The 16416-nt window shown below is 38.8% G+C and overlaps 1 protein-coding gene across 1 annotated transcript in view; it reads left to right on the top strand.

Moving 5' to 3' along the window:
• The window catches only part of Arid2 (AT-rich interaction domain 2), a 120239-nt gene that overhangs the window by 71584 nt on the left and 32239 nt on the right, over window positions 1-16416 (top strand). The window contains exons 7-15 of the mRNA XM_040753911.1: window positions 1385-1451; window positions 1548-1798; window positions 2079-2175; window positions 2256-2465; window positions 3405-3572; window positions 6989-7070; window positions 8760-8894; window positions 9462-9658; window positions 10022-12864. Of these exons, the coding sequence (XP_040609845.1) occupies window positions 1385-1451; window positions 1548-1798; window positions 2079-2175; window positions 2256-2465; window positions 3405-3572; window positions 6989-7070; window positions 8760-8894; window positions 9462-9658; window positions 10022-12864 (4050 nt within the window). The remainder of the gene's footprint in view (window positions 1-1384; window positions 1452-1547; window positions 1799-2078; window positions 2176-2255; window positions 2466-3404; window positions 3573-6988; window positions 7071-8759; window positions 8895-9461; window positions 9659-10021; window positions 12865-16416) is intronic.

Below are 16416 nucleotides of genomic sequence, written 5' to 3'. Positions count from 1 at the left end.
TTCTCACTTCCCTCCTGCTGAGGTACTGTTTCTCATGGACCTTTTTTCTGGTTATCTTTTTGTTTCTTTGTAATTCAGACTTACTATTTTCACTTTTGACTGTTGTTAGTTGTTAAACCCATCCCTTGAATTTTTAAGCTTGTAGTTCTAGAATTTCTGGGTTTTTTTGTTTGTTTGTTTTGTTTTGCTTTTTTTTTTTTGTCCTATTTCTTTGCCAAAATATTCAGTCTTTTATTTAGTTGGACCTACTATCCATGATCATTTTCACTACCACATCTGGTGCCTTCTTTATTTACTGTACTTGTTGTGACTTTTTTTTCTCCATTGGTTATTGGACATTGTGTTTCTTTAATAACTTAGCTCTTTTCTGTTGTTACCAAATACCATAAGATTTTGTGTGTGCAGTAGACCCTCAGTGGCCTGGTGCAGCCTGGAAACCTTTGTTTCTAAAACCCAGTTAGCTCGATGTGCTCATCTCAGTGTTTTAGAATGGAACATGAACCATTCCCACTGTTATGCTTAAGTTCTGGTCACAGGCATTGACAAACTGGAGCTTTGTAAGATGGAGCAATCCAGAGACATTAGTTCTTAGCCTGAAAGACAGTCTTCTTAAAGTTTGTAGGGTATTTTTGTTTTGGTTTTTTGGTTTTTCGAGGCAGGGTTTCTCTGTGGCTTTGGAGGCCGTCCTGGAACTAGCTCTTGTAGACCAGGCTAGTCTCTAACTCATAGAGATTTGCCTGCTTCCTGAGTACTGGGATTAAAGGCATGCCCCACCACCACCAGCAAGTTTGTAGGTTTTGACTCATATTTTTCCACTTAAGGTTTTAAAGACAGTTTGGAAATACTGGAAAGGAACTTACACATCTGCTCCACCAGTGTACACTGTGTGGGAAGTGCCCCTGTAAAGATGGATGCTATGATAATACACAATTCATAGATGATATTGATATTATTGATGTGCATAAACCACAGTTTGCATAGTTGTAAGACAATGGGAAAATATGCATAATTCCTGTTGGGTAACAAATCACAGGTGCCTCTAATCTCACTGTGCTTTGTTATATAATACCCACAGGTGAAGAAACCACTAAAGAAATTCCTGATTTCACTTAATCTAGTTAATATTAAGATGTCATTTTTCTTTCCCATCCAAACCCCAGATACCTTACAAGGTTCTATGGACTTAGATTAGGAACCCTTGGTCTGTAAAAATTTTATGTTAAGCTTGTGTGAAAAGCAAATGATTATGTCAAAGATTTAAATCCATAGGTTATAACAATATCCACAGTAACTGAGAAAAACAGTATAGAAATATAGTTTTATATTATGTAAGATTCATCAAAGTAATATATTTGTTTCAAATCATCAGCATTTCTCATTACAGTTTTGGAAAGACATTGTTGATGACAACGAAGTGCGTGACCTCATTTCTGATAGGAACAAGTCTCATGGTAAGTTAGTCAGCACAGGTCAGTTTATTACATACTTTAGAATAACAATAATAAGTGAACTAACAGTTTCAGGGAAACTTGTATTTTCTGTTGTAGAAGATACATCAGGAGAATGGCTTTGGGAATCTTTGTTTCATCCACCTCGAAAGCTGGGCATTAATGACATTGAAGGCCAGCGGGTACTTCAGATTGCAGTGATCTTGCGGAACCTTTCCTTTGAGGAGGGCAACGTTAAGCTCTTGGCAGCTAATCGCACCTGTCTTCGTTTCCTATTACTTTCTGCACATAGTCATTTTATTTCATTAAGGCAATTAGGCCTTGACACGTTAGGAAATATTGCTGCTGAGGTAAGCATGTGGCATTTCCGTAACATGGCTTTTGTTTTTATCCACATTTACTTTAAGATTTTAAAATATTACATTTTTTATTTGCCAGATTTTAAATGTTATGTATATTTGTAACTGAAAGGTGGTTTAGAAATGTCATATGGGGGAAACATTTGAAATGATACTCAGGTTTAATGATAAAAGTAATACAGCATTGTCTTGTTCATTTTTATTATTAAATTTAAAATGCATAGTCTGGGAAGAAGCATAGCTCAGTTATGGTGTTCTTTCTTTCTTCCAGCTTTTATTGGACCCTGTTGATTTCAAAACTACTCATCTGATGTTTCATACTGTTACAAAATGCCTAATGTCAAGGGATAGATTTTTAAAGATGAGGGGTGAGAACTGGATTTTTTCATTATTTCATATGAACAATCCTTATCATTTATTTCAAAACTAAAACCATGTGTTTTTGCAGGCATGGAAATTTTGGGAAATCTTTGCAAAGCAGAGGATAATGGTGTTTTGATTTGTGAATATGTGGATCAAGACTCATATAGAGAGATAATTTGTCACCTCACCTTGCCTGATGTGCTGCTTGTAACCTCAACACTAGAGGTGCTGTACATGCTCACTGAAATGGGAGACATTGCCTGCACAAAAATTGCAAAAGTAGAAAAGAGCATAGGTAAGATTGAATCAACACTTTTAATTTTGTCTGTTTGTTTGCTTTTAAGGCAGGGTCTTAATATAGTGCACACTGGCCTCAAAGCTGTCTCCCAAGTGCTGGCATGACAGGTGTGAGCCACCACCTGTTTGTTTCTTGCAGTACTCGGAAATGAGACCCAGGGCTTATGCATGCCAGACAAACATTCTACCAGCTGAGCTATATCTCTGCACAAGTATTTTCTTTATTGAGGAAAACCAATATGATACTATGTAGAAACTTTGGTGTTGAGTATTTATTGTGTAATGTTGAAGAGTTATTACTCCCTCAGATATACACCTTTAAGTTACCTTTTTAGATAAAGAACATCTGCTGCATAACAAACTCAATTTTGTAGCTGTCAGTAGTCTGTTTTCCTCTTGATAGTTCTTGTTATAAATCAGATCAAAGCTAACATCACCACTGTACCCAACTCCTTCAGAACTTTTCTCTGCAAACATCAGTGACGGTTTTTAAGTGACTAAAGCAGAATGAGAACAACTTCCTTCTTGTTCTCACAGTAGCACTGCCTTAAAGGACTGCAAGCCCATCCTTATAGTCTTGCTAGTTTAGGTACACTTGCTTAGTTTAGGTACACTTGCTGAAGCATGCTGTGTTAGCATTCTTCCTTTCATGTGGATGAACACTTATATCAAAGGTAATGAAGATTTAGCTTGAAGATGTTGTTATTGAGAAATTAAAAGGTCACTTTCCCTTTCAATGATCCCCAATAATCAGAATCACATTAGAAACGTTTTAAAAATAAAGATGTGTAATCTCTACCTCAGAGACACTAAATTTTCTTTAGAGATTTGACTGCTTCTCTTTTCTTAATAGTCACACATAATTCTCATGTACCATGATTCACGGACTGGCGTTGCTTTATAATGTCATTAACTAACACCTCTTCTTTAATTTTAGATATGCTAGTGTGTCTGGTTTCTATGGACATTCAGATGTTTGGCCCTGATGCACTAGCTGCAGTGAAACTTGTTGAACATCCAAGCTCCAGTCATCAAGTTTTATCTGAAATTAGGCCACAAGCTATAGAGCAGGTCCAAACCCAGACCCATGTAGCATCTGGCCCAGGTTAGTGTTTTCAGTTCTTTTTCAGTGTGTATAAGATTTAATGCTAAGGGTAAATTCAAATGTGCAGTGCAAAGAAGTAATGTTTTACAGAACAGTTGGCTAAAGAAGACTTGTTTTACTTATGATTTCATGGCTAGCCTACATTGCAGATACAGCAAGATCAAGGTGAGTACAGAGGGAGGACTAGATAAAATAGAGGAATCAAATTCAGAACAGTTAAAGAAATATGAGGGGTTTATAAGCAGTCAGTGCTTTTTTTGTGTGATTTTATTCATGGAATCTGAATATACCTGAGTAGGTTAATTCTCTATCATCTTCTAACTCCCTTGAGTAATCAGGATGTATATATTTGGTACCCCTATCATTCAGGGGGTAGGTGTGTTTTTCTGTGTGAGTGTTTTGCATGCATGCATATGTGTATGTGTACCATGTGAATGTAGTACCTGAAGAAGTCAGAAGAGGATGTCAGATCCCCTTAGACTAGAGTTGCAGATGATTGTCAGCCACCGTGTGGGTGCTGAGAATTGAACCTGAGTCCTCCAGAAGAGCAACTCATGCTGAGCTGTCTCTCCACCCCACCTCCCCATCCTTGAATGTCAGTGTTAAGACCATAGAATCAGACAGAGCTCAGGAATTGACATGTGTGTAATATATATGCATTTACACAGAAACATATATGCTTATAGATGTGGCATTTTTCATGGTGTTCCATGGTTCAGTTCTATTTAATTTGAAAGTGTTTTAATTATAGGGCAGACCTAATAACTAAGTCTTTCTCTTTGGTTTTTATACTTCTTCTCCTACCTTATTCTGAGTCTTTTTTTTTTTTTAAAGCACATTCAGTGGTTTGGTGTTGCTTGCTAGTTTGTTTGTTTTGGTCAATTATCTTCATTTGACAAAGCAATCCACATTTCACATTCTCTGCCATCTGTTGTCTCCAAAGTACTTCTCCTTCCATTCTTTGAATGAAGATGGTCATCTTTATGACTAGTTAATGTGCACGCTCTGCAGAATGACTTCCTCTATTTCTTATTTCTTTGCTTAGAAACTTATTAGCACAACTGCTCTGTAAGAAGCTGCTGCTAACTTCTGTGTCTGTCAGTTTCTTGTTCTTGTTTCCTCCTTTCCTATACAAGTCAATTCATATCTTTTCACCCTCCCTCATGACTCCCAAACAAAAAATTATATATAAAATTATATATATCATATATATTATATATAAAAATTATTATAAGGCTAGGCATGGGCAAGCAGATGAGTTCAGGGACAGCCTGGTCTACTAAGTGAGTTTCATGTCAGCCAAAACTACATAGTGAGACCATGCCCCCCTAAACAAATAAACAAGAAACCCACCTCATTTTTTTTTTTTTGTTTTTTTGTTTTTTGTTTTGGTTTTTCGAGACAGGGTTTCTCTGTATTGTTTTGGAGGCTGGCCTGGAACTCACTCTGTAGACCAGGCTGGCCTGGAACTCACAGAGATCCGCCTGCCTCTGACTCCGTGCTCCACCACCGCCCGGCAACACTATCTGTTTCTATTGATAAATTATCACACACTGACTAAAGCTTTCTCAATTATACATAATGGGTCTATTTATTTAGAGAAGCAGCCCATGCTGGTTTTGAATTCAAGAGCTTCTTGCCTCTGCCTCCCTAGTGATGGGTGATAGGTGATACAATATGCCTGGGTATTTGCTTGCTACTGAACATTTTCTCCCATGGATACACTTAACACTTCACTTTGTTGCCTTTAACATACATTTGTTCAGTTCTGGCAGGTAAGTTTAATGCAATACAGCACTGCCAGATATTTAAGGATAGTTTAGGTTATGTCATTAAGTGTACAAGGATAGAACTTGTAATTCTTTGAATGTTTTTAACAATCATCCAAAAAGTATTAATCTTATTTTTATTGTTCATCTCACAGCAAGAGCTCTGCTATTTTTGTTTTTCATCCTCCCTACTTCCTTTCCTCCTTCCCTCCTTCCTTCTTTTTTCCTTTCTGTTAAAACCAAAGAATTATGAAATGCTTGACTTGTTGCTTCATCTTATGATGGGCTGTTTTTTGTTTTTTGTTTTTTTCCTGAGACAGGATTTCTCCTGTGGCTTTGGAGACTATCCTGGAACTAGCTCTTGTAGACCAGGCTGGTCTCAAACTCACAGAGATCCACCTGCCTCTGCCTCCCGAGTGCTGGGATTAAAGACTTGCACCACCACTGCCCGGCCTGATGGGTTGTATTTTTAAAAGGTATTTACAAGACTGTTGTTATCATGCTTGCAACTTAGCATCGTGGCTCACAGACTTTATAGTAAGGCATATGCACAACACAAAGTTCTGAATTTTCTAGTCAAGTGGAACCTAACAACTTTCATTCTAACAAGTTCCATGAGATGCTGATGCGATTCATCTAGACCACTGGGCTAAGAAAATTGAAGTAGTATTCTATATTGAGCATTACTGTATTTCAGTGTGCTAGTTTTGATAGTTATAAAATGCCATATAGCATACATTTTGAGTCCATTCTTGTAAAAATCTTGCTGGTACAGATTTCCCTCATTTAATTCTTGAGAATGTCTGCCACAAAATAGCTGATAAAGCTGGGGTAGTCGGTGCTGCTTTTGGGGCTAGGGCTAAAGCATGGGCCTGGAGTGTGCAGTTCACACTCAGATCCTAACCAACAAAGCTAAAGTTGTATTACTTAAATAAAGCAAAATTTCTGTGCTTTTTTTTTTTTTTGAGATAGGTCTTTTCTTGACACCAAGGCTAGTATTGGTAATTCTCTTGCTTTTTGTTCCATTTTATCCTAGAAATTCTGTAGAATCAATATTCATGCTTTAAGTTTAAAAATGAATTTATCACCTCCAATGCATTGTGCATCTGAACTGACAGAGGCTTATCGAGCTGATGATCTTAGCCTTTCCGTTTGTTCATTTGTTTGTTTATTGGCTGCAGTGCTGAGGTTGAGTGAGTGTATGGCTTTCACCTAGATTAGGCAAGCACACTACCAACAAGCTGTGCTCACTCTCACATAGGTTCACAGCTTTCTCAGGCCAGATTCTGTTTTAATCACTTTGTGGCTTTTCTTATCTGTACCTACATATCAAAAAACTGGAGAAAATAATAAATATGTAAGGTATTCAATCAGTTTCGGAGATGGGAAAAATCATATATTGCTAGTAGCTAAATTATCCATTTTTGTTGTTGTTGAATTACTATGAGGCTAAACAAAATAGGAAGACTCTAAAATAATACCTAATATAATTCTCTAATTTGTTTATTTTCACATGATTTCATGCCTTTTTAGAAAGACATTCTTTTATAAAGAACTAGTTCAGTGCCCATGAATGTAGCTTATAGTGACTACATTTTGTAAATGATATAGCTCATGCTTTTTTTGTTTTGTTTTTCTTTTCTTCAGCTTCCAGAACAGTTGTAACACAGCATGCCGCTCCACCTCCAGGAATAGTGGAAATAGATAGTGAAAAGTTTGCTTGTCAGTGGTAAGTGGCTTGTTACGGCTTTAAAATCAAACAAACCAACAGAAAAGAAATGGATTCATTAGTTACCCAGCAGTTCTTAGTAAGAGTAGATCTGAGGTGTATAAATAAGTCATTCTGCCTATATTGTGGCTTGATTTGAAAGAAAAGAATTCATCATAATTTTCTTTGTTAAAACAGCCTATCTGGTATTTCTTTAAATCATGTCATTTAACACCCCTGGAATAACATTTGTGATAAAACATTATCTTTCACTTTGTAGGAAATAATATTCTTGTCAAATTATTTTGTTAAAACTAAATTGGACTAGTGTTGGAAAAATAGAACCAGGTTTTGCTGTTAAGTATCTTCTTTGTTTGGTTTTGGTTTTGTGTTTTGAGGCAGGTGCTTGCTATGTAGCCCAGGCTGTCCTTGAACATAGCCTCTCAAGTGCAGATGCCAGCACACCTAGCTTAAAGCAAAACTTCTTATTCAAAGGCAGTCCAGCTTTCCTTTCCATAGTTAGTATGGGAGAATTAATCACATGATAGAATAGCTGGTGTGTCTACCTTTTGATCAACAACTTAACAGTACTGTTTCCTTGAGAAGACTGTGTCATCAAACCTTAGCCACTGTGAGCAAAGCATGTGCAGAGCTGGTGAGGCTCTGGTGGGAGCTGTGCAGGCACTGTTTATGTGACCTCTTGAAAGCACCTTCTCTCCTATCCTCCAGCCAGCCCAGGCTCTGTCACTGTGCTGCAATTGGTGTTACTGTGCCTTGTTTCTCTGAGAGCTCCCAGACCGTTGTGCTTTCTCTCACCAGGGTTTGGTTGGAAGTATCTCAATTTGCTTTTCTTTACATTAACCCTTTAGTATCTTCTAATGCCAGCTGGATCTGTTAGCCTTTTGCAGTGTACAGTAAATGATGTTTTCTATCTACTTTTGAACTCTGTGACCACAGAGGACTGTGAAAGTTGGAAAGAACACAAGCAACCCCTTCATTAAAGCATGGGAGTGTGTGCTCACAGACTTCCTCACATCCCTATTATATGCCTGCCACTTTTGACAAGAAGGAAAGGAAATTAGTTTATCATTTTACTGTTGGATTAAATGTATGAGAAACGGGTTTGCTAGTGAGTTCTGGAAAGAGACTTTACAAAGCTAACTAGGTTTCTAATGCTGACTTGTAGATGGACGTCACTCTAAAAAGAAGTATGTTAGTTTGTTATGACGTGGCAAATAGAAGTATTTTGAGATGAGACTGACAGTGTGTAGTATGTTATGACACGGTTGGAAAGCTTTGGTGAGTCTTGGCTGAGGAAATTTGATTCAAGAACAGAGAAAAAATTAGTTCAGTTTTCTACTATTTCCTTAACCTCAGTGCACACTATGATGCCTTTGATTAGGAGTTATTGCAAGACAAGCACACCAGCAGATAATGAGTGGGTAACACTGTTTCTTAGAGAACTGTTGCTAACAGATCATCTTTTCTGTGGCTGAGATGTAACTGTAGCTTTTGTTCATAATCCTTTAGTTAGTATGATAAACAATTGGTCTATTTCATCAAATCTGCCTAAACTTAATGTGTATTTTTACTACCGACATGCGAGGTAGTGAAATTTGGTTAGTTGAAGTAATTATTAGGATAACACTTTATCTTTTAATATAGCTAAACATGGGGTATATAATGTCTTAATTTCTCTCTCTTTTTTAGGCTAAATGCTCATTTTGAAGTAAATCCAGATTGTTCAGTCTCTCGAGCAGAAATGTATTCTGAGTACCTCTCAACCTGTAGTAAATTAGCTCGTGGTGGCATCCTCACATCAACTGGGTTTTACCGGTGTCTGAGGTAAACTGCACACTGCTTTTCAAAGTAAGACTCATTCATGTCAGTTGCTCTTGCATACAGAGAAAACATAACAAGGTTGCTGAGTTTTGCATCTCTACTGCTTGAACTTCCCTACATATTGGCTTTAGTTCAGTGGAGGCTCAAATACAGTCACTGTGTTGAGGCAGGGTGAGGTTTCTCAAAGAAAGAAAAGTAGGAAATCAAATTCCCCTTTTCTCCTACCCACTGTGGCATGTTGAAGACATTATTCTTTTCAGTCTTGAATCCTAATATGTCATTGACATGCATTTGACCAAAGATGAGACTGTTTGTGCTTTTAAATTCATAAACATGTTTTTTTAAAACTGGTAATGTATGAAATTACTTAAAACTCAACATTGTTAATAAATAATGGTTCTTTAATTAGAGAATTAATCTTGTACATATCTTTGCATTCCTCTTTTGCACACTGACATTGTGACACATATCGGTCAATACATTAGTAGCAATGGCAGTGCTCTGAGCATTGCTGGGGGCAGTGTTGTGTTTTTGTGCTGTTTTTCATAATTAGTATGTGTTATTTTACAGAACAGTTTTTCCAAATCATACAGTGAAGAGAGTGGAGGATTCCAATAACAGTGGGCAGGCACATATCCATGTAATAGGAGTGAAACGGAGGGCTATACCACTCCCCATCCAGATGTACTATCAGCAACAGCCAGTTTCCACTCCTGTTGTCCGTGTTGATTCTGTTGCTGATGTGTCTCCAACTCCTTCACCTGCAGGTATTAACTTTCAACTTTAATATTCATTTACTATATTCACAATCAGGTCTTTCTGTAAAAAACCATGCTGGCCTCAAACTTGTGGTCCTCCTGAAAGCTGGGATTATAGGCAAATGGCAGCATCCCTACATTTTTCAATGTTTTAAGGATTGCTAGAATGGAATGTGTATTGTGTATATTAAGTGATGATCTTGTCCTGTGCTTTTTACAGTGTTTCCCATGGGTGTCACCATACTTTAATATTTTCTGTCTTTTGGACATTAATTTCTTTATGCCCTGCCTCTTGTATTAAATAAGATAATAAGGCATTTGACATCTTGAAGGTATTTCACTTACAACTTTCATTTTTCCCTGTATATATAGGAATCCCTCATGGATCACAAGCTGTAGGAAATCATTTTCAGAGGACTCCTGTTACCAATCAATCTTCAAATTTGACTGCAACACAAATGTCTTTTCCAGTACAAGGTGTTCATACTGTGGCACAGACTGTTTCTAGAATTCCACCAAATCCTTCAGTTCATACCCACCAGCAACAAAATGCTCCAGTGACTGTCATTCAGAATAAAGCTCCAATTCCTTGTGAAGTCGTTAAAGCAACAGTAATCCAGAATTCTCTGTCCCAGACAGCAGTTCCTGTGAGTGTTGCTCTTGGAGGAGGACCTGCACAGACTTCTGTGGTTCAGAATCATAGTACAGGGCCACAACCTGTTACAGTTGTGAATTCTCAGACATTGCTTCACCATCCATCTGTGATGCCACAACCATCTTCTTTACACACAGTGGTACCGGGACAGATACCTTCAGGCACTCCTGTTACAGTAATTCAGCAAACTGTACCACAGAGTCATATATTTGGAAGAGTGCAGAACATACCAGCATGTACGTCTACAGTTTCGCAGGGTCAACAGTTAATCACCACATCACCACAACCTATGCACACTTCATCTCAACAGACAGCTGCTGGTAGCCAGCCACAAGACACTGTTATCATAGCACCCCCACAGTATGTAACAACGTCTGCATCTAATATTGTGTCAGCAACTTCAGTACAGAATTTCCAGGTAGCTACAGGACAGGTGGTCACCATAGCTGGTGTTCCAAGTCCACAGCCTTCCAGGGTTGGATTCCAGAACATTGCACCCAAACCGCTTCCTTCTCAGCAAGTTTCATCAACAGTGGTGCAGCAGCCTATTCAACAACCACAGCAGCCAACCCAGCAAAGTGTAGTGATTGTAAGCCAGCCAGCTCAGCAAGGTCAAACTTATGCACCAGCCATTCACCAAATTGTTCTTGCTAATCCGGCAGCTCTCCCAGCTGGTCAGACAGTTCAGCTAACTGGACAACCAAACATAACTCCATCTTCTTCACCATCACCTGTCCCAACTACTAATAACCAAGTACCTACTGCCATGTCATCTTCTTCCACCATGCAGTCACAGGGACCACCCCCTACTGTCAGTCAAATGCTATCTGTGAAGAGGCAGCAACAGCAGCAGCATTCACCAGCACCTCCCACACAGCAGGTACAGGTACAAGTTCAACAGCCACAGCAAGTACAGATGCAAGTTCAGCCTCAGCAAACAAGTGCAGGAGTTACCCAGCCTGCTTCCAATGAGTCTAGTTTGATAAAACAGCTGCTGCTTCCAAAGCGGGGTCCTTCAACCCCAGGGGGTAAGCTTATCCTCCCAGCACCACAGATTCCTCCCCCTAACAATGCACGAGCTCCTAGCCCTCAGGTGGTCTATCAGGTGGCCAATAACCAAGCTGCTGGTTTTGGAGTGCAAGGGCAAACTCCAACTCAGCAGCTATTGGTTGGACAGCAAAATGTTCAGTTGGTCCAAAGTGCTATACCACCAACAGGGGGAGTGCAAACCGTGCCCATTTCGAACTTACAAATATTGCCGGGTCCACTGATCTCAAATAGCCCAGCAACCATTTTCCAAGGGACTTCTGGCAACCAGGTAACCATAACAGTTGTGCCAAATACCAGTTTTGCAACTGCGACTGTGAGTCAGGGAAATGCAGCTCAGCTCATTGCTCCAGCAGGAATTAGCATGAGTGGAGCGCAAGCAGGAGCCGGACTTCAGGTGCAAACGCTTCCAGCTGGACAATCACCATGTACCACTGCTACCCCCCCATTCAAAGGCGATAAGATAATTTGCCAAAAAGAGGAGGAAGCAAAGGAAGCAACAGGTTTACATGTTCACGAACGGAAAATTGAAGTCATGGAGAATCCATCCTGCCGACGAGGAACCATAAACACCAGCAATGGGGATACAAGTGAAAGTGAAATACAGGCGGGAAGTCTTTTAAATGGGAGAAAGTACAGTGACTCAAGTCTACCTCCTTCAAACTCAGGGAAAATTCAAAGTGAGGCTAATCAGTGCTCACTCATCAGTAATGGGCCATCCTTGGAATTAGGTGAGAATGGAGCATCTGGAAAACAGAACTCAGAACAAATGGACATGCAGGATATCAAAAGTGATTGGAAAAAAACCCTCGTTAATGGGATCTGTGATTTTGATAAAGGAGATGGTTCTCATTTAAGCAAAAACATTCCAAATCACAAAACTTCTAATCATGTAGGAAATGGTGAGATATCTCCAGTGGAACCACAAGGGACTTCAGATGCTACTCAGCAAGATCCTGCCAAAGGTGATGAACTAGAAAGAGTTTCTAATGGACCTGTATTAACTTTGGGTGTGTCACCGTCCACAAGCAGCATGCAGGAAGCTTCAAGTGTGGTAACACAGCAATTCAGTGGTACTGACTTGCCTAACGGACCTCTAGCTTCAAGTTTGAATTCAGATGTGCCTCAGCAACGCCCAAGTGTAGTTGTCTCACCACATTCTACAACCCCTGTTATACAGGGGCATCAAATCCTAGCAGTTCCCCACTCAGGATCTAGAGTGTCCCATTCTGCCCTATCATCTGATGTTCGGTCTACAAATGGCACAGCTGAATGCAAAACTGTAAAGAGACCAGCAGAGGAAAACGATAGGGAAGCAGTCCCAGGAATTCCAAATAAAGTAGGAGTTAGAATTGTTACAATCAGTGACCCCAACAATGCTGGCTGCAGTGCAACAATGGTTGCTGTACCAGCAGGAGCAGATCCAAGCACTGTAGCTAAAGTAGCAATAGAAAGTGCTGTTCAGCAAAAGCAGCAGCATCCACCAACCTACATACAGAGTGTGGTCCCACAGGTGAGTCCTTTTGTCTTGTTTGTTTGATTGAAATGGAGTCTGTAATCATTAACTGAATCATGTCTCAATTTAAGCAGTTATGGTGTCAGCTCATGTCTACTCAAACTTCCCTGCTCTTTGCTTATTAAATAGTTTTCAGTTCTTCGTTCTAGCATTCAAGGTAAGAATTTTATCAGTTTTGTATATGCAGTGTCACCCTCCTATGGTGGATGCTATGTACCTGGCAGGAATACCCAGTGATTGTTAGAAAATTCTAAGTTATAACTCTACATGTTGGGATTTTCACTTAAATAATATAATGTTGAATTTTTTTAAGTTTTACTATATGTGAACTTCTTGATTCATCTTGATTATATATGCCTGATTGATTTTTCCTCTTGGAGTCTTTAAGAATGATAGTGAGCCAAACTAAATAACAAAAGAACTCTAATGTTAATAAGATTTGCCCTCATTTTGTGATGTTCATTATGCTATTCAGAAAGGATTGAGCTATCCAAGAAGAACAGAGAAGTTAGCTGGTATTAGGACCTCTCCAAGGATAATACACAAAAGCAGAACAGTGACATTAGGTTGTGTTAGGACCTCACTAAGGACGATACACTAAGGATTTTCTCATGAATCTTCAGGAATCCTGTTAACATAGAAACTGTTAACATTGTGGTGGAGGTGAAGACTCATCCAGGATCATCACCCAAGAGGTGGCACCAGGTCTGAAGCCAGCTCTTAGCTCATGAGCTTTGCTTTCCTGGTCTAAATATTTTCCCTCTACAGCTCTAGAAAATTGTCTTTTCTCTTACATTTTAATTATTTGAGCTATTGTGTATTTTAGTGTTATTGAATGATCAGTTTAGGGCACAGATAGTAAAACTCTAAGCATATTAGTCTATACAGATGGCTCAGGCCATTAAAATCATGCATTTTATTGCTGACCTGAAAAATTATGTATTAATGTACTAATTTCCTATGAGAACATAGTCCATTAAAAAAAAAACCAAAAGAAGAAAACCCATGTTCTGAGCTGAGAGTATAACTGATTGGTAGAGTGTCTTGTTTTGCCTAAGTACTTGAGTTCGATCCTTAGTATGCACAGTCCCAAAGCTACATCCCTTATCTCCAAGATTAATAATTGGCTGCAAGTAAAGGTAAAGTATGCCTGAGGATTATGAAAACGAAAAACAAAACAAAACCAAACAGGATTCCTTTGTGTGGTATTTAATGACGTAGTGCCTGCTGCTGATAGGTATCCCATAATGGTTCAGGTCTACTTCTGCTCCACATAAATGATAAAGCGCTTGTACAGGCTAGATATGTGGGACAGATTTTACAACCCAAGTCCAGTGGTGAAGATCGTTGTTGGACCATCTTAAGAGCCTGCTTACTGTTGAAGAACCACTCCCACATTGCCCAGATTCTTTAATTTCCTTTTCCATTCTCCAGGTTTCATTTTTAAGTCTTGGCTTAATGTCATTTTGTTCATGATTTGAATTAGTAACCTAACAAGGGTCCAAGATAGAGCATTTTTAATACTTTTATTTGTTCTTTGATTTTATACATGTATACAGTGTATTTTGATCATATCTACCCCCTCTCATCTTTTACCTACTCTGCTTGGACCCACTGAGTCTAATTAATAAATACTACCCACATGCACATAGGCATAGAACCTTCCAGTGTATGAGCAACCAATTTCAGTTGCCACATCCCCAAAGAAAAATGACTCTCCAAGCAGCAAGTGACAGGGCCTCAAGAGCCATTCCCCAAGCCATGGTGGAATGTTGACTGGCTTGACTTTGTATTCGGTAGCTGTCTCCTGTGAGTTGATGAGTGCAGTGACCACAGTGGGTCCAGAGGATGGCATTTCACAGCTCTCCTCCCTAACCTCCAGTTCTTAGGTTTGTTCTCCAGTGTTCCCTGAGCCCTAGAGACCTGAAGGAGCGGACAGAAGGCCTCTTCAGGTCTGAGCACTCAACAGTAACTTAATCTCAGTACTTTGTCCAGTTAGGAGTCTTTGCATGAACTTTTGCCAACTACACAAAAGTCCTTCTCTGATCACAATTGATAGTAGCACTAATCTATGGTTATAAATATAAATATTTGGATGGCAGCTTAACATGTCCAACCTGGCATATAATAAAGGTGAAACTAGAGATTCTTACATATAATAAAAAATTAAATTTAACTTGCTGTAGGTCTACTTATATTCAACATTCCAGTGTGTATTTAGCAAAGCAGTAATAGCAGGAGATTGCCCTGGAAGGCCTGTGACCTTCATAGTTATGGTCTTTCAACCAGATTTATAGTACAAGACTTTAATTCTCTCCTGTGGAACAGGCCTCAAACCTAATCAAAAAGTGATTGCCCTGTAACATTTATGCCACTGTTGCATCAGCACATAAGGGAGGGGATTTTTAAATGAGCTCATTTTTTCAGGTGCATACATCGTTCCTACTATTTCAAAGGCTCTAGGAATGTCAGGAAGGAACACAATCCCTAGAAAGGGATAAGTAGACTTTTAGAGTGCTCAGGGCTGAAAGACTGGAGCAGTGCTATAGATAATCCTTCCTACTGTATCATATCCCCCTTTTCTTTCACTGATTTTGTTTCTCCTGTTAATCAGCTGTATTAATTTCATTAATTTCTGTGTTGACAAAGGAAGAATATTTGAAGGTAAATGATATGAAACTATAGATTTTACATTTAAATGATATTTAACTGGAAATATGTAGAGAATTTTTAAAGATTGTACCTGCTTCAAGGCAGTTTTCTTTACTTATAGCTGCTTGTTTAGAATCCGCTATATTTGCAAGTTTCAAATGAAGCTTATGGGGTACCATTTCCAGATGGGCTACCTTCTGCATTTTCCATGAATTGATGTCTGTTAGAAGCAAAACAAACAAAGCCCACATTAACATATTTACAAGTAACAATGATTAAAGACTTCCAAATAAATGAAAGTTTTTCTTTTTCAGCGTCATGCAAAGCATGTTAAACATTCGGTATCTGTTAATAATCCTGTGGTCTGATAATTTGTATTTTGTTTTGTTTTTATTTTTTGAGACAGAGTCTCACTATATAGCTCTGAGTGTTCTTGAACTCAACTATGTAGACCAGGCTAGCTTTGAACTCATAGGCAATTTCCCTCCTACTGGGATTAAAAGTGTGTGCCATCATGTCCAGCTTTGGAAACTTGTTAAATTTTTATATATGAAAATAGTTTATTAGGTTGTGCCTATCACATATTTTATGTGTATTAGGTCTTAGTTCCCTGTTCTCACAGGACACGTTTTTAATTTGATATAGTGCAGTGGTTTGTTGTTGTTGCTGTTGTTGTGTATTTCCTTTTTGTCCCTTCCTGTTTTGATTGATTTAGTTTGCTTTGGTTTCTGAGACAGTATTTTACTGTGTAACCCATTCTGGCCTCCAGCTCTCAACCTTCTTGCCCTAAGTTCCTGAGTTTACACTTTACAGATCTGATCCACCATACACCATTTGTTCCTCCCTTTGAAAAGGAGTTTGAGGAAATGCCCCAGCCCATTAAAAGGGGAATCCCTA

This window comes from Mesocricetus auratus, unplaced genomic scaffold (genome assembly GCF_017639785.1).
Source record: "Mesocricetus auratus isolate SY011 unplaced genomic scaffold, BCM_Maur_2.0 Super-Scaffold_100010, whole genome shotgun sequence".
NCBI lineage: Eukaryota > Metazoa > Chordata > Mammalia > Rodentia > Cricetidae > Mesocricetus > Mesocricetus auratus.
Note: the sequence above shows the minus strand (reverse complement) of the source record. Positions and strands in the feature narration are given on the sequence as shown.